This window comes from Megalops cyprinoides, chromosome 3, assembly GCF_013368585.1.
Source record: "Megalops cyprinoides isolate fMegCyp1 chromosome 3, fMegCyp1.pri, whole genome shotgun sequence".
NCBI lineage: Eukaryota > Metazoa > Chordata > Actinopteri > Elopiformes > Megalopidae > Megalops > Megalops cyprinoides.
Genome location: NC_050585.1, coordinates 48,836,516 through 48,858,667, shown reverse-complemented (window position 1 = coordinate 48,858,667; position 22,152 = coordinate 48,836,516). Strand labels below are relative to the sequence as shown.

The window sequence follows — 22,152 nt, the reverse complement described above, 5'->3', positions numbered from 1 at the left end:
GTGCTGTTCATCCAGCTACCCTTAGCCTTACCTAAACTCTTGATTCAGCTAATTACTATCTGAAATGGACTATATCCCTCCAGTTCTGAGAAGTTCATTGGTTTAATTGATTTCACCATTAGCCTCATTCCACTATGTTTACTGCATTGTCCAAAGTGCAGTGGTCGTGAGTTGCAAAATAAAAGAGGATGAGCAATTTTGTCCAGACTCTCCAAACATTTCCTCTGCCTTTTGGGTCTCTTTTGCGCAACATTTCAATAATAAAAAGGTAAAACATGCACAACCTAGAGTTTTACGAATGTGCGGTTAAAACTATAATACAAGCAGCAGATACCCTCACAGCCGTAAAGAGCCGTGCTTTGCAATAAGCATGAACAGCTGGGCAGAAAAGTCTTGCGTGCTGAATTTTCCGAGCGATTTTATCCTCCTCCACGCTCCACCTCCCTCCTGTTTACTAAGGCAAGTCCAACATGCCATGTTCTTCCAGCGCCACCTGTGTCCTCCGGTACACCTCCCCAATGGCCCTGACCACCCTGTTCAGTACGTGTGCCGCCTCCTCCTGATTCTGCACGCACACCAGCCTGAGGAAAAATCTGCGGTCGGGCATGGCGATAAACGCCAGCTCTGCCGCCCGGCGAACCAGCCAGGAGTGGTGCTGCGCCAGGGTCTGCTCATAGGCCTCGCGGCACAACTCGGAGGGGCTCCTCAGGCGCCCCCCGTTGGCGGGTTTCTCCCCCAGCTTCTTCAGGAAGAGCTGCAGCCACAGCAGGGCGCGGTGCAGCCTCAACAGCGTGCGGCAGCCAGAGTCGTTCTGGCGCTCAAAGTTCACCGAGCCCCGTCTCAGCTCCTCCCTTATCATGGAGCGGACAGAGAGGTAGGATTCGCCAAAATCGGGAAAGGTCACCAGCTGTCTGTGATTGTCCAGGTCTGTGTCCTTACTCTGCGGTCGCTGTCTCCCCTGGACAACTTCGGCGTCCCAGTCTGTCTGCCTGTCTGTGTGCAGGAGCTCTGTTCCTTTCCTCCTATCATCTTCTTTTGCTCCCTCCTTCCCCCTCTCAGCATCCAGTCTGGCCAGCTCGCGAATGATGGAGGTTTTGCCCTCAATCTCCTGGGAGATTAGGCCTACCATCGGGCCCAGGGCGTCCATGAACCTGTGGGGATAGGGGCGGCAGTGTAGCATAGTGGTTAAGGAGCAGGACTCGTAAACGAAAGGTTGATCGTTTGAGTCCCCACTGGGGAACTGCTGTTGTACCCTTGGGCAAGGTACTTAACCCACAATTGCCTCAGTAAATGACCAGCTGTAACCTATGTAAGTCATTCTGGATAAGAGCGTCAGCTAAATGCCAATAGTGTAATGTAATGAATAGAAGCAATTGAGTGAGAGGGGAGAGTTGGAAGACTGGCTACAGGTCCTAACGACTAGTTAGCACCTGTACTCTGAGGGAACATCCTTTTGCATGCAATAAATACATCTGTCAGTGTAACGGGTGGTATCTTGCGTTGTGTTTTAATATGATGTTACGTGGGTCGGCGAGCGAGCGAGTTTCAAACTGAGGTTCTTACTGCTCGCTGCCAACCCCTTAAAGCCAGCGTCGTTGCCAGTTGAGCTAAAGGCAAATTGCCGTTAGCCTGTCGGCGACAACGCTACTTAACCAGGTCTCAGGGGGAGTGACGTAGCCGCTGAAACCACTCGGCTACCTGCTACCCGCTACCTAAGGCTTTACGCAGGACTCACACGAGCTAATCACTTCAGCTCTGCTACATCAGCATGTTTGAATAACGTATATAAAAATTAAAACAATATATGAGTTTTTTTCTCATCTATTAAAGTATATGAGTTAGTTATGACCACTTTCATTTGTCACTGTGGACAAACATTTTTGAATGTAGCTGAGTGGACTGGACTAGGTCAGTACAGGAGTTTTTCTCTCATCTTTTATGCTAAGCACGTGGACATATCTAAATGTTTTGCCATTTTTTGGGGTTTGTGTTTCGGGCCTTACTTGATGAGTTCATCCCAGCTGGAGAGATAAGGCGGAAGCAGCACATCCGAGCCAGCTGCTGGGGCGGACTGGAGATGGGACAGCAGCCGTGATATCTGGAAATCTTGACCAGGACACTCACTCAGGGGGGCACTATCCATGTCTTCCTCACTGCCGCTGTTGTTAAGGATAGTTATAATAGAAGGCTTGGAGAGGAGAGAGAGAGAAAGCAGACATGAAATTACTGTGCCTGATGTCCTTTTGAAGAATGTGAAGGAGAACCTTCACCACCTCTCCCTTAGAACCCTAACCGTTAATTGTTAATCACTTGTCAATTGTGTTCACCTGTGTTCATTTGTATGAGGACCAGCTTGTTGGCTAACAAGCCACACCTCACTAATTGGATTAAATACAGGTGTGGCTGCAGAGCAGGGGGGAGGCTCACTTTGTCCCCGCTACTGTTTTGCATAGGCTGACTTCTTTGTCTGTTTGATTTTAAAATAAATTATTGGTTTTTAACCTTTTGTTCTTTTTTACTCGTTTATGAGAGAAGTATCGGCCAGCTTCTCTACAGGGAAAAAAGAAAATGAATCTTTGAATGTTTACATCACTATAGACAACAATAGATCAGAAAGAGTCCTTTTACCTCTCTCAGTTTTAGACTACAGTGTATGCCCCTTCTCTCACTCTCCATCCTGTTCTTCCTTCTTTTTCAAGCCCCACCCTCATATTCTTCTTTGACTGGCCGTTATATAAAACATTTCAGCCGTAGGACAAAATTTGGCATCTTACCTCAAGTTTTGGAGAATAGCTTTTAAAACAGGAACGCCACTGATTCTCCAGGCCTCCCTCTGTGGGGAAAGAGAGAAGCTTACTGTCATTTCTTCTGTATGCTTGCAGCCATCTTGGAATGGAATTACCCTGACCTATGCTGCCCACGCTTACAAGGCCCTTGTAAAATTTAGAATGGGAGGAAAAAATCAGGGTGCTGTACAAATTTGATGACAGCTGTATGCCAGGTGAATTCACCTTGGTTTGGTAAGTAATAAAACCAATTCTTCCATGAAAATGGAATTGAAATGAGAGCAGAACAGAGATAAAGATGTTTTTCTGCACAAATATCATATCCTTTTTTGAAAATTCTCTTTCATCCACAGAAATGGTAAACATCACTTCAAGCAGTAAAGTCCACATTCCTGTTTCATTCAGGCATGGAAAAGACAGACAGACTTTCTACAGTTCCGCACAGGAATCCTCTACGGTTCCACATAAGAACCCTCTACAGTTCCACACAGGAACCCTCTACAGTTCCACACAGGAATCATCTACAGTGACACACAGGAATCATCTACAGTTACACACAGGAATCATCTATAGTTCCACACAGGAACCCTCTACAGTTACACACAGGAACCCTCTACAGTTCCATAAAGGAACCCTCTACACACAGGGCGTGGGGCTCCACACAGTATATGACATACTCGTTGACAGGCGTGGGAAACTAAAGACTGCAAAAGGAGTGCTTTTACTATAGCCCATGTTATTCTGATCAGTAGTAACTGAAGACGTTCTGACAGACTCAGTGAAATAATGTCACACATCTGGTGGGTAGAGAACAGAGACAGCTGGTGAAGCCGCCAAGTGGAAAGACAAATGTACGAATGCCGATTCCCACACATCACCCCAGACCCGCTGGCACCCGAACAGGCCTGACACACATGCTTGAATACAATGACAAAGAGTTACATGTTAATTAATGCTGACAGACACAGAATCACATGCACACACTCTCTTGCTGAGGTACTGTAACTGGTGAAAGATGCTTTGCCATGCGACTATACAGATCATCTGTGTTACTCTTCCCCACTGGCATAGAGACATTGGGTAATATTACACACTATGATGAGATATGTTTGCTGTAACAGAAGATAACTCACGGAGCCACAGCGAGCCAAGGAAGACCAGTATAATCACGATGGCAACAGCTGCCCTGATCTTGACTCCCATGGTGACCATTGGTGTCTGTGTCTCCTGGATCCACTCCCCGTCCTCTCCCGTACTCAGCGGATATTCTCTTTGTCCTCCCTGTAGGTGCTCATTCTGTCCCTCTATCTCTCACTTGTTCTATTTCTTTCTTCTCTCACAGTGTCCATCTGTCCGTCTATCTCACTGTTCCTCTTGTAGTGTTTTGTCTTCCTCCGTCTCTCAGTGTCTGTCTGTCTTTCCCACCTGCACCATCGGTCTCTGTCCGTCTTTCCTGCTATACCATATCTCTTCCCCCGCACCACTGGCTGAAGGCAAAGGGCATTCTCCCGCTCCCCCACTTCCTGGGCAGACTACACTTACAGTAACACTTCCGTTACTCCAGCGTCCTTCATTCCTACTTCATTTATACTTCTTCTCTTTCATTTCCATCATCAACTTCCCCCCGTTTAGATGTTTGTCCCTGTTCTGCTTTTTCCTTCTCACTTCTCTTTTTTTTTGTTCTCTTTCCTTTCCTCTCCGGCTTCTATCTCTCTTTTTTTGCTAACCTGTCACTCTTTCTCTGTCTGTCTTGCTCAACCCAAGAGTCCAGAGATTAGCTGAGGTTAACCACTGTATCTCTGATAAGGCTAGAACAATCTATCCTATAGTAACCCCTAGATGAAGCTCATGATTGGACAAACAAATAAAAAGAGTCATTTTATATTGCATTCAATTTATACGGCAAAATGTGACAGCTCAGTCTAGAACTCCCAGTCCTACCTGATATGTCTGTCCTGGGTGAGGAAAAGAGCTGTGTTTGTCTACCAGTCACATACTGTACACTGCAGCTTGTTACTGTCTGAGGAACACAGTGACCTGTGATGCACCTTGTAAGTAAACATAGAAGGGGGGAGGGGGGGGGGGGGGGGGGGATGTTCTGCAGGTTGCCTTTTTAGATGTCCAGGAACGTTACTCTTTCAAACTTCATATGTATTCCATTTTGTATTGTTTATATAATTTATAGATATGTGCCTACGAGTAAACATGCCATTTTGCCAGCGAATCCCGCTGTAATTTTAATTACGGCATCTATCCAACACTGAAACTATGGTCAACAATGGCAGTCTGCCACGTCTCCCATACTTTGACCGACATCATTGATCCAATTATTTGGCCCACTGAGCCAAACCCATGCCGTTGAAGGCTTTACATTTTTGCGTAGGTCACTGCACTCTAGTCATGTAGAACCTGCCTCTTAAACCAATGGTTTATATACAGTATTTATCTATTTGTCTAATTTTAAAAGCAGAGTAATAGACTTGGTGTTTGGGAAAATTGGTTTTTGTCTGTCACGTTTTGTCTGTCATTCACGCAGTTTGAATGAAGGGGTGGAGAAAGAGAAAAAAAAGCTCAGAGTTTATCTATGATACAGTCAGTTTGTACTCTGGACTTAGAATGAAACCGGCAATCTTATCGCTGACTATTTCTCTCACAATCATGCACACACACACACACACACACACACACACACAAACAAGCACATTCTCACAGACAAGCAAACTTACAGAACAGCTGCTATGTAAGATCAATTTGATAAGTGTAAAGTTTAATACATTGAGATGTTTGAGATGAATACATTTCATTGAGATGTTATTACTGTTGCATAATTAGTTCCTTCATTTGGATAATTTCTATGCCATTTATGTAAGTTTTTATCAGCTGATCATGTGGAGTGCCATTATTCTGCTAATAACCAATCTATGAAGAAAATTGCTTTCTTGCTCACCTTTGCTTGAATGAGGGTTGTCAGGGGGCTGCAGCAGTGGATTATTTTGAGTATTGTCCTGTCTGCCTTTACCCCTTTTTCACCCAGTTTGGAACTGCCACTAGTACTACTGCAAACTCTCTGTTCACACACCCCACAATGTTTGCGCAGCAGCGCTGAAGCGAGACAAATACAACCCCCCAATACTCTTGTGTGCAACCAAAGGCTGTTTTTCACACAATAGCGCATCACAGTAAAGCGAACACCGATTGGAGGATCGGCACATCTCCACTGACAGTCTCCACTGTCCAAGCAGCTCACAGGCACACTATGAGTTGGTGGAGGGTACCAGCAGGGTCTGACTGACAAAAACCAACCTACCCTGGCTAGACAAAATCAATTTTGTTCAATTTTTTTGTTTAATTAATTTTTGAAGCCATTGTTATACAATGATTCATCTCTGATCCCATCCCACAAGCACCTTGACTGGCTGAGCCACTTGGGAGGCCCGGTGCATTCAAATTATTTTTGTCACTGTGTCTTGGAATGTCCTGACATAAACTGACCCAGCCATCATAATGTCCTCGCAGCACTTTTGTAACATGACTGCATTATTGCTACAATGGCACAACCATGTTTACAGAATGTTACACATTACCTGACATGAACTGTCGACTGAACTACTGTCTGTGATAGAATGAGGCATTAGTTGACTGACTTGTCAACAAGGCAAAACACTGATTGTCAGAGTGAAAGACTGACAGACACTGTGGCAGTGACACCTTGGTTTAGTAATATAATATACACTATATGGGCAAAATTATTTGGCCACACCTGTTTTTCAGAATGAATGGGCACAAATTCCTACAGAAAAACTCCAAAATCTTGGAGCCTTCCAAGAAGAGTGGAAGCTGTTATAGCTGCAAAAGGGGGACCAACTCCATATTAAAGTATATGTATTTGAATGCAATGTCATTACAATGTAATGGTCAGGCGTCTGAATACTTTTGTCCATATAGTGTAATATAATATAATATAATATAATATAATATATTATATACATAATACATTACATAATATATGTAATATAATATAGATCATTACTCATCTTGACAAATCTCATTCTGCTCAGCTAAACTATTTATTTCATACAGATTATGATGAACAACACATCAACATTTCAGGGTAATGAAAGTCTGCACTAGGTTTCATTGTAGACCATCAATTAATTAATTAGTTAATTAATTAAATGATACCATAACAAATGTGCATACAGTACAGACAATCCAATGCTTTTTCAACACAATACATTCCTGGAAACCCTCCTTGTAAACCAGATCTTCAGGAACTGAATATTATCTCCCTGTAGACACAATGATGTCAGCAGTGATTACATTCCTGTACACAGGCTACAAAAGAAGGTAGATAAACATGCCATCAAGTCAAATGTTCATAAGATTATTAATACCGTATGGATATTATGAAGTACTATATAAATATCCAGCACTGTGACATGCATTTTGTGACAACTGGCCATGGACAACAGTAAGACACAGGCTTCTTATTGGCCTTTTCAGACTTTGTTCTCTCTGCCGTTGAATGTAGCTGAGCTGGCTGACCAGGTCAACACAACAGCTCCTTGTTCTTGCACAAGCTCCTTTTCCTATTCACGTTCTCACCATCCAGCCAGCACGAATCAGTATCTGATTCAGGTTTCTCTGTGCTATATACACTGCGGGACACACAGGACACAAGACAGGATGTAGAGTTTCCGGTTACCCCCCAAGGAGAACATCTCGATTTCACTAAGTATTAATAGACCATTGAAGACCCTGGAATTCACAGGGCACTCACATAAGCTTGGCTCATTTGCTGGCAACTCTAATCACACACAGAGGGAGGAACAGCGGTAGTTCCCATTTCAAGAGTAGAATAATTGCTGTTTGAGTATGTAGATAAAATAATTACATTTATCAAGGAAAAGACAGACAAATGTGTCATAACAAGAGGTTACAATATGATGTTAAAAAGTCTTTACATGCATTACATTATTTAATGACAGGGGTTTTTTTAAAAACTATTTTCATAGTTTTATATTTAGGGTTAATTTCATGTATCATCACTTAATGAATTTATTGGTATATACACTACCAGTCAAAAGTTTGGACACACTTTTCTTTATTTTTAGTATTTTCCACATTTTAGAATAACAGTAAAGACATCAAAACTAAGAAATAACACAAATAGAATTGTGCAGTCACCTAAAAGGTTTTACAAACAAATCAAAGCTATCTTATATTTTAGATTCTTCAAAATGGGCAAAAAATATTCTTCAGAAAAAAATTTTGGACAGAAGTTCGTACATAGGCATAAAAGTATTTTTATCAATTCATATTTGTCTAAGAAGCAAACTTCAAGCATTTAAGCATAAGCCTTTCGATCAATATGTCTTTGAATGCATGCTCCCCATAATCTTAATCAGGTGTGTCTGACAGGTACTGTATAGCTCTATGTTGATCATCTGGATCCTCAATACAGACAGCCAAGAGATGGGCCAATGTGCACTGGAGTTGTGTGCCAAGTGGCTGAAAAGGTTATGCGTTCAATCCCTACTCTGACCACAACAGTCACATTGGTGTCATGATCCAGATACTCAAGATTGACGGCAATGGTGGCTGTGGGTGTTTAAAGAGATCATGTGGTGGAGCCCATTGTGTTCCCTGGAGTTACGATCACTAATCTGCTTTTGTTGTACCAGAGAGAATGAAATATAGCAGACCACTAAAAAGTAATATCTGCACTGACAAATTCCCAGGGCATGGAGCCAGCTCAATTCATTGCTCAGTGTTAATAAATAGTGTTAACATTGTTTTAACTAGTTGCGTGACTCTACTGTGTGTTTGCAAGAGATGTTGCCAGTTCTGCTGCCAGAAAAGAGACATCTGATTTTATTGATTTGGATAAAAAGAGAATGAGAAGACCCCCCCTTATACTAAAAAACAGAGCGGGAACATTAGGGATACACTGTGTAACTGACAACAAAAGTGTCAGGTTGGATTCACATCAAAGACTTGAACTTCATCTGCCATTAGCTGGTAGTCCTGATCTGGGTCAAATGTCTGACTCCGGCTGGAATGTGAATGCCCAGACACCCTTGTTCCTTGTGCAGATGGGTATTTCAAGAAAGTCACACTGCCTGTGTAAAAGGGCCTGTTATGCACGTAAGTTGATATAGAGTATGTTAAGATGAAACAGACCTCTAATGGATATTAATTAGAAGAGGAAATCCTTTCTACTCCTAACAAACCATGCACATTGCAACTTTCTCATCCAGATACTTCTCTTCAGGCTCGGTGCCGGGAGAAAATAAAAAAAGGGTGCAGATGCAATCCACGGAGGTGCACAAAAAGTCAAATACTATGTAGACATCAGGATATAAGGAGAAAACTGGGGAAGCACTGAGGTCCATCTGGGACCTCATGCACCCCTAATCACCCCCATAGCTTCGGGCCTGCTTCTCTGGTCCATATTCTGACCACAGTGTTGACCCTGCTCAGCATGAATTTTAAGAGGCACTGCTGCTGCAGACACTGCGGTGTTTATTTATATTCAGGGCCAAGGGAGCGGGCAGCGTGGCGGCTTCCCAGCTGGGGCCCCGCCACACCTGTTCACCTTGCTCACTGGCTGAGCGGGCTGACGCTCATCTCCCAGGGGGAATATTATTAATAACGTTATTAATATTAAGCAATAATGCTCCGTTTGCGTGGACCATTATAAAGAACGGTGGCAACGTGATTACGATGTGCTGCTCAACTTTCTCATTTGAGCCGTTCGTGTTTTCAAAAAAATTATACCGCTAGAGACAGCATAGGGCTACTAATTGCTGAAATTTCTTTAACGTATTAAGTTGACGTATAAACGTCTTAATCGTTGTTATTGCCATGGCTATCAGTACTAAAATGATAATAATGATTATTACGGGCGACCCGAGTATGACTTTAAGACCGAGTTTAGCGCTGCCTGGCGGCTGTGTAACCCGACCCGCGTCGAGCGACAGCTGGAGGAGCTAGGCGTGGGGTAGCGGGATAAGGGTTGAGCAGCGATTCAGAAATAACCCCTCGCTTTCTCTTTCTCTCAAACTCTTTCTCAGACATTTAGGAACGGATGGTAAACACGTCCAACTCGGCCATGGCTGCCTGGCCCTTTTGGTCCCGCTTTGTAGCGGTGACACTTCTGCTGATTGGCGTGCAAGGTAACTGTTTTTCTTTTGCGGAGTGTCTGGGTTTTTTTAGGGAGTAACAGTTAGGTTTGGGGTTCTTGGCATCTCTGTGTGTTTCTTTGTTAGACCAGCATGTCTGTCACCCCCTTTGTCACTCCCCGGTCTGTCTGTTTGTTTGTCTGTCTGTCTGTCTGTCTGACTGACACTCTCTTTCTTTTGTCTCTGAAAGTCGTTGTTACATTTCTACAAATGTTGCTTCCTTTCAATCGTGTTTTTGAGAATTATCCATGTTTGTGTTTAATGGCAATAATCTAGAATCTAGTCGCTTCTCTGTAATTGTTGCGGGAAAAAAACGCATAAATAACCTCATGCAAAATAGGCATACAGCAGGTTTTTCTGTTTGCTGTGTTTCCGTGTGTGCACTGCTATTTTGGGGGAGCCTGATTTAAAAAGCTTGGATGTGGACCTCTGTTTCTGACTGCTTGTCTTGACTCTCTCTCTCTCTCTCTCTCTCTCTCTCTCTCTCTCTCTCTCTATCAGTGAGCTGTAACGAGGAGTCCAAGCTCATTAAGGACTTAATGAAAGGCTACAACAAGAATATCCGCCCCGCGCAGCGCTCTAGTGACAAGGTGCAGGTGCAGGTGAAGCTCACCCTGACTAACCTCATTTCCCTGGTGAGGCTCCTGCTACACTGCCACGATCCCGTTCCCACACCGCTCCTCCGTCACAACACGCAATAGCGCGCTGCGCTAACGCAACGTCCAACATTAACGTCCAACATTACACAAAGCGTGGCATGCAGCTGCCAAGGCATCCCCATCAATGCACTGCATTTCCACACAACTGTTGCGTAAACTGTTGCAAATGACCAGAATAGACTGCCTTGCCAGACTGCTACCCAGCGGCGGCGGTGTAGCATAGTGTTTAAGGAGCAGGGCTCATAACCAAAAGGTTGCAAGTTTGATTCCCTGCTGGGGCACTGTTGCTGTATCCTTGGGCAAAGTGCTTAGCTCACAATTGCCATACTTAATGTCCAGCTGTATAAATGATTAACATTGTAAAAAGCTGTTCCTAATGTAAGTTGCTGTGGATAATGTAGCACCCAGCCATGCAATCACACAGATATTTATCTACGGTGCTTGGATTGTTCTGCTGTGTTTATCACCTCTTTGAATCTTAAAATGGAACAGTGGGTCAATCACATGGAAAATTCTGTCAGTGCCGCAGAAAAACTGGAGACGATGTCTTGATTTGTCTTTAACTTCTGCATCAGTTTTTAGAGCCTAGTTAAATGAAAAACTTCCACCCAAACAGTAAACAGTAATAACAAAGCCTAAAACTGTTTGTGGTGTCAGTCTGGGTTTAGACAAATGTCAGCAAAATGTTTGGTTGAATTGGAAGTTAATATTTCTCAGTATCTTGCCACATTTGTTTCCCATCTCTTTCAGAATGAAAAGGAGGAAACTCTCACAACCAACGTGTGGATTGAGATAGTGAGTAAGCGCCAACGGGCCATCTCGTGACAGAAAAATTACTATTACTCTCATCATCAACCATTTCTGATTATGCCTTTTAGTGTATCCCCCGCCTCATGCCCCCCCCCCCTCTGCCCTTGTCTCTCTCATAAACCACACCCCACTCCCTCCATTTCTCCTTTCCTTTTTCTCCTCTGTCCTTTCCTGTATTGTTTCACTCGCCCTCCTCTGTCTCCCCTTCCATAACTCCCAGCAATGGAATGATTACCGCCTTGCCTGGAACTCTTCAGTCTATTACGGTATCGAGGTGGTCCGTGTCCCGTATAGCATGGTGTGGCTCCCTGACATCGTCCTGGAGAACAAGTGAGACCTTGGGAAGGAAGGAGAAGGGAAGAGAAAAAGGGTAGAAAGGAGGGATAGGTGGGGGGGGTGGGGGGTGGGGGGTATGTGGCGACTACTGCATTAAACTCCCTTTGCTACCTAGTATAAGTCTTAAAAGATTTTCTGTCTTTTCTTTTTGTGTTTTCCTTTATACTGTCCCTCTGCATTTCACCTGTTTTTTTTTCCCATAGGTGTTGTGCTTTCTTCACCACCTCCTTTTTTTAATTATTTCCTCCTTTGTTTTCATCTTCTCTTTTTTTCACTCCTTGCTGTCCTCCTCCCCCCCCCCCGCACCCCTTCCTCAGCATCGATGGTAAATTTGATGTAGCATACTACGCCAACGTGCTCATCTACCCTGATGGATCCATGTACTGGCTGCCCCCTGCTATCTTCCGCAGCACCTGCGCCATAGAGATTACTTACTTTCCTTTCGACTGGCAGAACTGCACCTTAATCTTCAGGTCAGTTGGCTGGGAGGGTTACAGTTGGATGGTATTATGTTGCATTTGATTAGCACACGCTCATCTTACGGTCCTTACATGTTAACCACTTATAGAGCCGGATGTTTATCGAGGTGATTTGGGTTAAATACCTTGCGCAGGAGTTGAACAGCTGTGACACATTCTGAAATCGAACCGGCAATGTTTTGACTTTAAGCCCTGCTCCTTATCATTACCAAGGCCATTACAAGAAAATGCTACAAAAAAAGCATTTATGTTGACAGCTCTTGCAATACTCAGTAACTACTCTTAGCATAGTGATGCATTTATTTGGAGGTCGCTCTGGGTAAGAGCGTCTGCTAAATGATGTAATGTAATGTAATATTGTAACACCCTTCTGTAGAGATGACTGACCTGCTGACCCAATCCCTGAATTTTTCTTGATTTAATTACGTAATTAAGGAAAAGAGGGCATTGATTCTCTAGGACACCCATTCTAGACCCTAAATAAACTTCATTCAAACGTGTATATACACTGCATCAGTGTCAAGTTTTTGTTTAAAACCTCTTTTGTAAACCTTCATAGGACAGAGTGTTTCTTTGCATGGTGCTATAACTGTTGATAGTCTGCTGCTAGGTGAACGATATAATATAATGTAATGTACTGATGATTGCTTAACATTAACATTAACATCACTGATAGAAGGTCTTGAATACCATTTTTCTTTCACCCATCTGCCCATCCAGGTCCCAGACCTACAGTGCCAATGAAGTGGACCTTATTCTGGCCCAGGAAAACAACACTACAATTGAGTGGGTGGATATTGACCCAGAGGCTTTCACTGGTAACATAACACACATTCGCACAAACACACACAACAATGAAACCAAATACACACACAACACCGATGTCCTGAAATGTAGTGCACTCTACTTATAAGAAATACTGATGTAAGAATCAACCACATATTGCATATACAGATCAAAAAGCGCTCCAGGCGGAATTATTCCTGTAATGATGCAGTTTAAATACTCCAATTAAAGAGTCAAACAGTCTGCTTGCAAGGATCAGTTTGAGCTTATACACAACATGTCATACCATACCCAGTCTGTTCCAATGACACACAATAAGTACAAAAAAATCAGTTTAGTATCTGAATGCATTTGTATTTGGAATTGAAATCTACTGCCAATTACTGAAACTGTTTTACCATGAAAATACGATTTTCATCACAGAATTACTTTTGTATGTATGTTTTAGACAGAGTTCATTATTCCTCGTTGCAAATTTCCACTTAAGATTACTGTTGATCACATACAGTACAAATTCACTGATAAAGAAGAATGAGTGAAATTCTCTCTCAGGCCTGTCTGTCTGATCGTGGCTTTGAAGTGATGGAACCGCACATAAGCAGATCATTGATAGATCTTGAGACATCTCATTGGCTGAGCAAGGTACCCTTGAAGGTTTCCTTTACCAGCTTTGATAGGCATTTCCTCTATTCACAGAGAATGGAGAGTGGGCCATTAAGCACCGCCCTGCCAAGAAGGTCATCAATCCCCGCTACTCCCCTGATGACCTGGAGTACCAGGAGGTGCACTTCAACCTTATAATCCAGAGGAAGCCTCTCTTCTACATCATTAATATCATCCTGCCCTGTGCACTCATATCCTCCCTGGTGGTGCTGGCATACTTCCTGCCCGCACAGGGTTAGTGAACTGCGCCGCAGATGGTGTGAGGGAGAGATTGTGCAGCTGTCTCTGTGAGCAACGTTGTCGTACACTGTCGCGCGCTATGTCGGTGTCCGTGTGTATGTATGTGTGACGGAGTCTCTGAATGTGACTGTGTTTGTGTATGCAGCTGTGTGCACAAGTATATTTGTCCTATGCGTCAGTGACTGTCTGTGTGTATGGCCGCGTGCATCATCCTCTGGGCGAGCGAGTAACCAGGACTGCTACTACATGCTGAGTCTGTGTCTTCACCTCTCTGCCTGTGTCTTCAGCTCTCTGCCTGTTCCCTCATTTTCCTGACAGTCGTGGAACTGACTGTCTCCTTCATCCTCTCTGTCCCTCTCTCTTCCTCAGCGGGGGGACAGAAGTTGACCGTGTCCATCTCCGTCCTTTTGGCTCAGACTGTCTTTCTCATCCTCGTTGCTCAAAAGATTCCTGAGACCTCCCTTTCAGTCCCTCTCATTGGCAAGTGAGTCAGCCCATATCTGTGGGTGTGCACGTACCTCCATCTGCGTGTGTGTTTGTGTGTGTGTGTGTGTCTGTGTGTGTGTGTGTGTGTGAGAGCTAAAGTGTCTGAGCATTCTTATACTGATTGTCAAATTTCCAACTCCTGTGGTGTTATACACCTCAGTGAAGTATTAATGTAGATGTTTTTTGTTTAGGTAAGATTTTTCTTTCTTACGTACGTGGCAACCTTCCCTTCCTCCATCCCTGTGTCTGTGATCTGCTCATTTTCTCCATCTCTTTTACTTTCCTCTCTGACTCTCCCCCTGTCACTCAGGTACCTGATATTTGTCATGTCCGTGACCACTCTCATTGTCACCAACTGCATCATCGTGCTCAACATCTCCCTCCGCAGTCCCAACACCCACAACATGTCCCGGTCCATCAAACACGTATGTCAAAAAAAAAAAAAGCAACATAACTTTGCCCCTGAGTGGCAGCTTTGAGCATGACTGAGAACAGATTTACATTACATTATTGGTATTTAGTAGACATTCTTATCGACAGCAACTTGCATCAGTTACAGGTTTTTTTTTTTTTTTTTATAAAAAGAAACAATGTTATCTATTTGATTATTTACCAAGGCAGTTGTGGGTTAAGTACCTTACCCCAGCATACAGCAGCAGTTCCCCAGTGGGGACTCAAACCAGCAACCTCTCAGTTACAGGCCCTGCCGCTTAACCACTATGCTACACTGCTGCTACAAACCATGGATGTGGTTTGGTCTGGGAATGTTGTTAGCCTGGTCTGGACACTGTTGCTGGTTGAAATTGAATGGATACACCTATGTTCTGGATAAGAGCGTCTGCTAAATGCATGTAATGTAATGTAAAGGTGGTGGCTACCTGCTCCTTGTCTTGACTCCAGCCTATGCTACTCAGGCTCTGCTCCAGCTCTGGGGACACCTCTCCCCGGCCAGTAATGTAATGTAACATAATGGATGTGTGTTGCATTCAGACCTCTTCTTTGCTCTCTGCTCTCACCAGGAAGGGATCAGTTTGTGTGGGTGTCACTGTGGTGTCACAATATGATCACTGAAATGGCTGAGAGAGGTTTAGTGGACGTCTGTACCTATGATACCTATGATTTAAATATTCTAATCATGCATGTTTAGATAAATATAGTAGAAGTATCATATAAATACTTAATATTATTCAGGAAATGCATGGACGGGATTCATTTGCAAGGTTCCAAGTATAATTCCTTTTTCAGTAATCATTTCATTCATTGATTAAATATACATTTTATGTATATTTATCATGGAACTATGCTGAAAGTACAAAACAGCTGTTGCTAAGTATAGTGGTAAACGAGAAGGGTAGGGAATTCAGGGGATTGGGCAGACGTTCAGATGCAGTGGGGCTGATCATGGGGCCACACTGGGAATTTTGGTCAGCCCTCTGTGGTTAACACCCTTGTTCTTTAAATAAGGATTTCAATGGGATCTGTGCTGACCACAGTGAAACATGACCTTGGTTTAATGTCTCATTTGCACAGTGGTATGTCCCACAATACAGTGCTCCCATCGCTGCACTGGGGCATTTGATTTACCTGTTCCAGTGGCCCCTCCTAGCCCATGAACACAAGCCTCTACCAGGAAGGTCTCCTATTAAGCTGGAGTGTTATGGCTGTCTATAACTTCTTAATAATAACACGGAGGTTATCTTAATGTCCTCCCCGTGGATCAACCATTTTGATGTCAGCCTTGGTTTTTCTGTGTCTTATTCAAATGGCATACTGGGTTATACTTGCATAATTTTAATTTACATTTAATTTAAAGCCCTAATTAGATACATGTTAAAGGGTAAGTAAAACCAGGTTTGGTAGGATTATACTAGTTCTTAATTAGTCATTTGTAGGATCTTGGCAGTTCTTACCAGGGGTGGCAGTGTAGTATAGTGGTTAAGGAACAGGACTCATAACTGAAAGGTTGAAGGTTCGATTCTCCACAGGGGGCACTGCTGCTGTACCCTTGGACAAGGTACTTAACCCGCAATTGCCTCAGAAAATATCCAGCTGTATAAAAAAAAGCCTGTAAGTTGATGTAAGTTGCTCTGGATAAGAGCGTCTGCTAAATGCCGATAATGTAATGTAGTAATGTTACCACCGTACTGTCATTTATCTCTGTGCCCTTCTCCCAGGTCTTCCTGGAGGTCGTTCCCCGTTTCCTTGGGATGTCGCCTCTGACAGATGACGGGGACGGGGGAGCGGAGCCACCGGGGGCGAGAGAGCGCAGGCAGAGCTGGTTTGGTCTGATGCAGAGAGCTGAGGAGTACGTGATGAAGCAGGCTCGCAGCGAGATGATGTTCGACAAACAGAGGGAGAAACACGGCCTCACCCGAACACCCGGTAAGTGGGACACAGGGCCTCTCTTGATCGTTCAGTAAAGAGGGAGAGACACGGCCTCACCCAAACACCCGGTAAGCGGGACACACGGCCTCTCCTGATCGTTCAGTAAAGAGGGAGAGACACGGCCTCACCCGAACACTCGGTAAGCAGGACACAGGGCCTCTCTTGATCGTTCAGTAAAGAGGGAGAGACACGGCCTCACCCGAACACTCGGTAAGCAGGACACAGGGCCTCTCTTGATCGTTCAGTAAAGAAGGAGAGACACAGCGTCATTCTGTAAAGAGGGAGAGACACGGCCTCACCTCTTCCTTGGGTTAGAGGCACACATGGCCTCACTCAGTCATTCTGTAAAGAGGGAGAGCCACGGCCTCACCCCATAATTCGGTTAGAGGGAGGCACGGCCTCACTCAGAAATTCAGTAAAGTGGGAGAGTCATGGCATCATCTCATCATTGGGTAAAGGGAAGGGGCATGGCCTCACCTGATCATTCAATAAAGGGGAGACACACAGCTTCACCCAGTCATTAAGTAAGAGGAAGAACAGTAGAGAGACGTGGTCATACTTTTTTATTATTTGAAATGCCGGATGATGTATTCCCTTTTCTCTCCCAGTTCAGAATGTCACATTGTATCAGAGTCTGCTCATTGCTACAACCCCCCTCTAACAATCCAGCATTGACCAGGGTTCACTGGTGCACAGCGAGATGTTCAAACCCGAACTACCCACATCAATCACCGGCCACCGCTGTGAGCTCCCATTCGTCATTGGCTGATGGCATGCCCTAGAGTGAACCCGGGCCGTAGAGCTAAGTTTGCGTTCAGAGCAAACACCTGGACCACTCAGCTCTTTTGGAGCCCAATGTGGTCTTACTGTAGTGCATATACGCAAGAAAAAAGAGTGATGTTGAGAAATGAAGAAGAGATGGGAGAGACTTTGAGGGTACAAACAGAGAGGGATAGAGAGACTGAGATGGTAACCCAGAATAAGGCCTATTAACAATATGTATTTTATGCTCCCATTGTGAGCCAGAGAGATAAATGGAGTTCTCAGACATATGATTTGAATTTTTAAGTTATTAAGGGGCAGATCTGCTCTAAAGGAGCTTGCTCAAGATATCATCAGACTGCTCTGACTGGAAAGGAGTATACATGCCTGAAATTAATTACCAAAGTTTTATGATGAGGACAAATTTAACATGTAATCTTACTTTCAATTCTCTCTGAAAGCATATGGACAGCTGGTGACAGTTAAGTGAGAGACAATTAAATGAGAGCTAGCCAATGTATGTTGTTGCAGTAGGGACAAAGATCACTAGAATATTTATGAAATTATGTACTCAAAACAAGCATAGCTGGGCCATTCATTTGGCAACTTGGTAGTCAAACAATATGGTTGTCCCCCCCTGAATTTTAAATAGCAATTCAATAGAGATAAATACAAAACATAACTATGCTATTGTTTGAAATTCAGTTTATAGCTGGGTATTCAGCAAAGGGCTTGAGTTGCAGACAGGTAGCTAGCTAATGAACAAAGATATCATTAACTGCAATATATACCCAGCTATCCCACAGCGCTGTCAAGAATATAGTTACGTGCAGTCATAGTGTTCAGGCAGACCATGGCAGAGCAGCTGTAACTGTGTGACTGTGTTTCTCTGTCACCCCTTAGTGGACAATATTGATGTTAGCGCCACAGTCAGTCTATACCAGAGTCTAGCTCAAGCTGCGCCAGAGATCAAGGAATGTGTGGAAGCCTGCAATTTCATCGCTGAGAGCACCAGGCAGCAGAACGACATTGGCTCTGTGAGTTCTATGTGTGTGTGTGTGTGTGTGTGTGTGTTTGTGTGTGTGTGTTGTGTGTGCATGATGTGTGTTATCTGACTCAAATTAACCTTCATTCCTCTCCCCTGTACTAATCCTCTTCATTTCGGTCTGTCTCTTGCTCTTTCTCTCTCTCTCTCTCTCTCTCTCAGGAAATGGAGAGCTGGGTGTTGATCGGAAAGATGATTGACAAGTTGTGTTTCTGGGCCGCCATTCTCCTCTTCTCCGTTGGCACAGTGGCGATCTTCCTCACGGGACACTTTAATCAGGTTCCTGAATTCCCTTTCCCAGGCGATAATAAGCGATATGCCCCCAGCTAGAGAAGGGTACCTTAAACACCCCATCTACCCAAGGGTATCCCTGTGTGTGGGCAAGGGTGGGAGTTTGCTAGCACTTCTTCAGCTGTAAGATTTATACTACTTTGCTCTTATTCGATCACTTACCTTTCTTGCACTGGAGTTGTGATTAGACCACTGGAATGAGTTAAAAAACAACCTGGACATGTGGTTAGTACTATTGACTACACCCTCAGGCAATTTTATCTCCAGTACCACTAAGTCTTCTTGTTCCATGAATCCCTGCCAGACCAGGACAATTCTGGTGTCTGATCTGTCAGCGTATTAAAATGACTGTGTGGCATTCATAATACGTTTTTGTGCCGTTATCTATACACTTGGTTGTTTTAATGAATATTTTACATCTTTTTGAGCCAATGGAAAAGCTAGAATGAGTTGTCCTTGCTACATGTGTTTTAAAACAGATATGGCATAGAAATGAATGAAACTTCCACACACAGTGGTCTTTGCAAATCTCAATGAATAAGCCAAGCTTTCTGTCACCAGACCTTTGTCAGAGTTTCTTGATATCTTTCATGTCATTTCCATTCAGTACTGTTAGTATTTTCTTTCTTATACTGACCTGTACAGAGTTGTGGTAAGGTTTGTGATTTTTTTTCCATGTTTTTAAACAAAGAAGCCATAAAAAGTGAATAAGTATAAGAGTGTGATAGTATGGTTGAGTGTGTGAAAAAATCTCTGTCTTACTTGAGATATGTGGAGATGCCATGTATTTCTGTGAAAAAATACACTAATGCATTGAGGGTGTCAATAGGTAGTTTGTATGATACTGTAAAAACCAATCGTAATCAATGGCAGCATGTAACTTAGCATGGGCCGCTGTCTCATAGAAACCACGTCTGCTGGAGATCAAAACCTCTTTCCACGAACAGTTTTTAACATCAGCAACTTTTCCCATCAATCAATATGAAGATTTCATACTTTTTATTCTCACAATGTGCCCACGCAAATGGTTTTCAGTTTCAGTTTCTCCTCATAATTTCTAGATTTACAACTTCTTTTCCATTCCTTCAGCTTCTTTGAATAGCTTATACAACATCCATCCAGGGCACAGACAGCAACAGTGACTATGAAAAATTGTTTGGATAATTTTGTGTTAGCTTCTTAGCTTATCACTCAAATTGTCAGTACAAACAGGCACATTAACATAAACACAGAAGATCAGAAATATTTCATGTAAACAGTTGTCATATGGCTGTGTGAGCACTGATTAGACTTTCTGACCTGACTGCACGTTGTAATGTGGTTTTTCAAGCAATTGATTAATGTGTAAGTATACATCTGTCTGTAAGGCCTACCTTTTATAGTTACTGGTGCCATGATTATACAAACTTACTCCTATGCTAACCATGCATAAGATTACTTTTGATATCACTGTACATCATCTGGTTGACATCTTTATCATTATCTTCATCATGGTTTTGACTGGAACCTGTTAATGAGAATCAATTTCAGTGAGCAATAATCTTTCATGTGTGTCATTCTTTTGATAATTGATATCATCTGCAGTAGCACTAATATTATGATCATTAACATCAGTCAAATGTGTTTAACAACACTTTGTAGTTACAGTGTGGACATAGTGATTTCTGTATCACCTTGTTAGCCATTCTGCCAGCAACCATTGTCATCACTGTTGACATCTTAAAAGGTTTCTCTGGCTGAAACTTTAAGCTGTCTAAAAAGAATCTCAGTTGTTGCTAGTACAGTCTAAATAACACTGGAATTTCTTAAAGAGATGAATTTCTGGTGCCTCATATTTCGCTGACTTTTCTTTTGTGTTCTCAGTGTGATAAAAATATTATTGTGACCTATGAATGTCAATATCAGTGTGGCCTTAAAGGGGAACCCTGATCAAAATACAGTATAAAATGTGTTATATGCTATGCATCAATATTTATCCTTGATTGAGAGGCTATTACAGTGCAATGCACAGTAAGATACAGGATCTAATATCATCCCAAATTCTGACTACCAATGAGAAGGTTCACGATGTCCTTCCCCCACCACTCCGATGAACAGGGAGGGAACAGAAAAGCACTTGGATTAAATTTCACAAGATTAAATGTATCCATATGACTGACTGGAGATCTGGGCAAAATATCTGGTTGAACTCGGGAGGCTGTATTTTTCTGAGCAACATGAAAATGGGTGTGTCACAGAGCTCCACGGACGTTGTTTGGCTCCGCGTTGAATCCCGGCGGTATTCCCCTCTTAGCCTCACGCTGTGACTGTGGTGTGAAAACAAGGCCTAGGTTTCATTCCAAACTACGCCTTTGATCCCAGCTCCACTCAGCAACACTGATCTTGGATCTGCGCTGGGCAAGCGAATGCTAAATGTGACCGGGTTGACATCATTGGTATTTGGTGGGACTTCTGGCGTGTTTCAGCTCTGCAACAAACCTCCCAGAAGAAATGCTTCTCAAGCCGGGGGTTGGGGTATCCAACAAATGATGCACGAGACATGAATTTATATAAAGATCAAGCGGGCTGTTCACACAGTTTTATACCCTCTATGCTCTGTAGTCTGTTCGTAGGCCTAGATAAGTACACTGCACTGTATAATGAAAGCTGTTTGCAGGTCAAGCACCAGTATCCCTCCCTGCATGCCACACTACTACACTGCCATTGCCATTGCCTCTTAGTGCCTCTGACTATCTAAAGGTATTTTCCAATGCACTGGAAATGTTCAGTCCTGGTACTGATTTGTTTTTTCCTCTATGGTCAGGAAATTGTTTAAACCTTTCCTTCCTTGCTTTATATGTTCTTTATCCGCTTCTCTGGTCATTCTGCATAATCACAGGAATCATCATTCGAAGGGTTTGCTGGGTAAGTTATCTGCCCTAGCATTATGTATTTGCATATGTCACTTCAAAGTGGGCAGCACTGCTCACAGGAACACACACAGTAGAGAGAGCAGGCCAGACAGAACTGGTGAAGCGTGATTTACCTTTATATAGTTGTCAAAAAATTATTCTGGGGGTTTTTGACCATGTATGCCCAATTAGTAGAGCTCCTAGTTGGTGTTTCTTGCTATTAATTGTATTATTAAATGTTTAAAAATAAAATCGAACAATTGTGATATTTATGGACGTCTTCAGTTATTTGATAAATAAATACTTTGAACTGGGAGTATTTCAACTGCAAAACAGATTGAGCATCTGT

The 22,152-nt window shown here is 43.2% G+C and overlaps 2 protein-coding genes across 3 annotated transcripts; one reads left to right on the top strand and one right to left on the bottom strand.

Moving 5' to 3' along the window:
- Nucleotides 1–452: 452 nt before the first annotated feature.
- gltpd2 (glycolipid transfer protein domain containing 2) lies at nt 453–4,623 on the bottom strand. Its single transcript, XM_036525639.1, has 4 exons — nt 3,920–4,623; nt 2,775–2,833; nt 2,004–2,188; nt 453–1,151 (listed from the first exon to the last, which is right to left on the bottom strand). The coding sequence occupies exons 1-4, from the start codon at nt 3,996–3,998 to the stop codon at nt 455–457; spliced, it is 1,020 nt and encodes a 339-aa protein (XP_036381532.1). The 5' UTR covers nt 3,999–4,623; the 3' UTR covers nt 453–454.
- Nucleotides 4,624–9,787: 5,164 nt separating this feature from the next.
- On the top strand, nt 9,788–19,206 carry chrne (cholinergic receptor, nicotinic, epsilon). 2 transcript variants are annotated; one of them, XM_036524835.1, is made up of 12 exons: nt 9,788–9,964; nt 10,472–10,605; nt 11,380–11,424; nt 11,660–11,769; nt 12,093–12,248; nt 12,975–13,072; nt 13,737–13,937; nt 14,313–14,427; nt 14,740–14,854; nt 16,604–16,811; nt 18,480–18,613; nt 18,784–19,206. In XM_036524835.1, the coding sequence occupies exons 1-12, from the start codon at nt 9,877–9,879 to the stop codon at nt 18,949–18,951; spliced, it is 1,572 nt and encodes a 523-aa protein (XP_036380728.1). In that variant the 5' UTR covers nt 9,788–9,876; the 3' UTR covers nt 18,952–19,206. The 2 variants fall into 2 exon arrangements, with proteins under 2 accessions (XP_036380728.1, XP_036380729.1); XM_036524836.1 differs by lacking the exon at nt 9,788–9,964 and having other exon boundaries at nt 10,541–10,605; nt 11,660–11,809.
- The last annotated feature ends 2,946 nt before the right edge of the window (nt 19,207–22,152 follow it).

What these genes read in the sequence shown, in the direction of transcription:
- gltpd2 (XM_036525639.1), bottom strand. Translation starts at nt 3,998, where the DNA reads ATGGTCACCATGGGAGTCAAGATCAGGGCAGCTGTTGCCATCGTGATT. An exon ending in CCTTGGCTCGCTGTGGCTCC is followed by an intron (nt 2,834 to 3,919) that starts GTGAGTTATCTT and finishes CTTTCCCCACAG; the next exon opens with AGGGAGGCCTGGAGAATCAG. An exon ending in GCTATTCTCCAAAACTTGAG is followed by an intron (nt 2,189 to 2,774) that starts GTAAGATGCCAA and finishes CTCCTCTCCAAG; the next exon opens with CCTTCTATTATAACTATCCT.
- chrne (XM_036524835.1), top strand. Translation starts at nt 9,877, where the DNA reads ATGGTAAACACGTCCAACTCGGCCATGGCTGCCTGGCCCTTTTGGTCC. An exon ending in GACATCGTCCTGGAGAACAA is followed by an intron (nt 11,770 to 12,092) that starts GTGAGACCTTGG and finishes CCCCTTCCTCAG; the next exon opens with CATCGATGGTAAATTTGATG. An exon ending in TGACCCAGAGGCTTTCACTG is followed by an intron (nt 13,073 to 13,736) that starts GTAACATAACAC and finishes CTCTATTCACAG; the next exon opens with AGAATGGAGAGTGGGCCATT.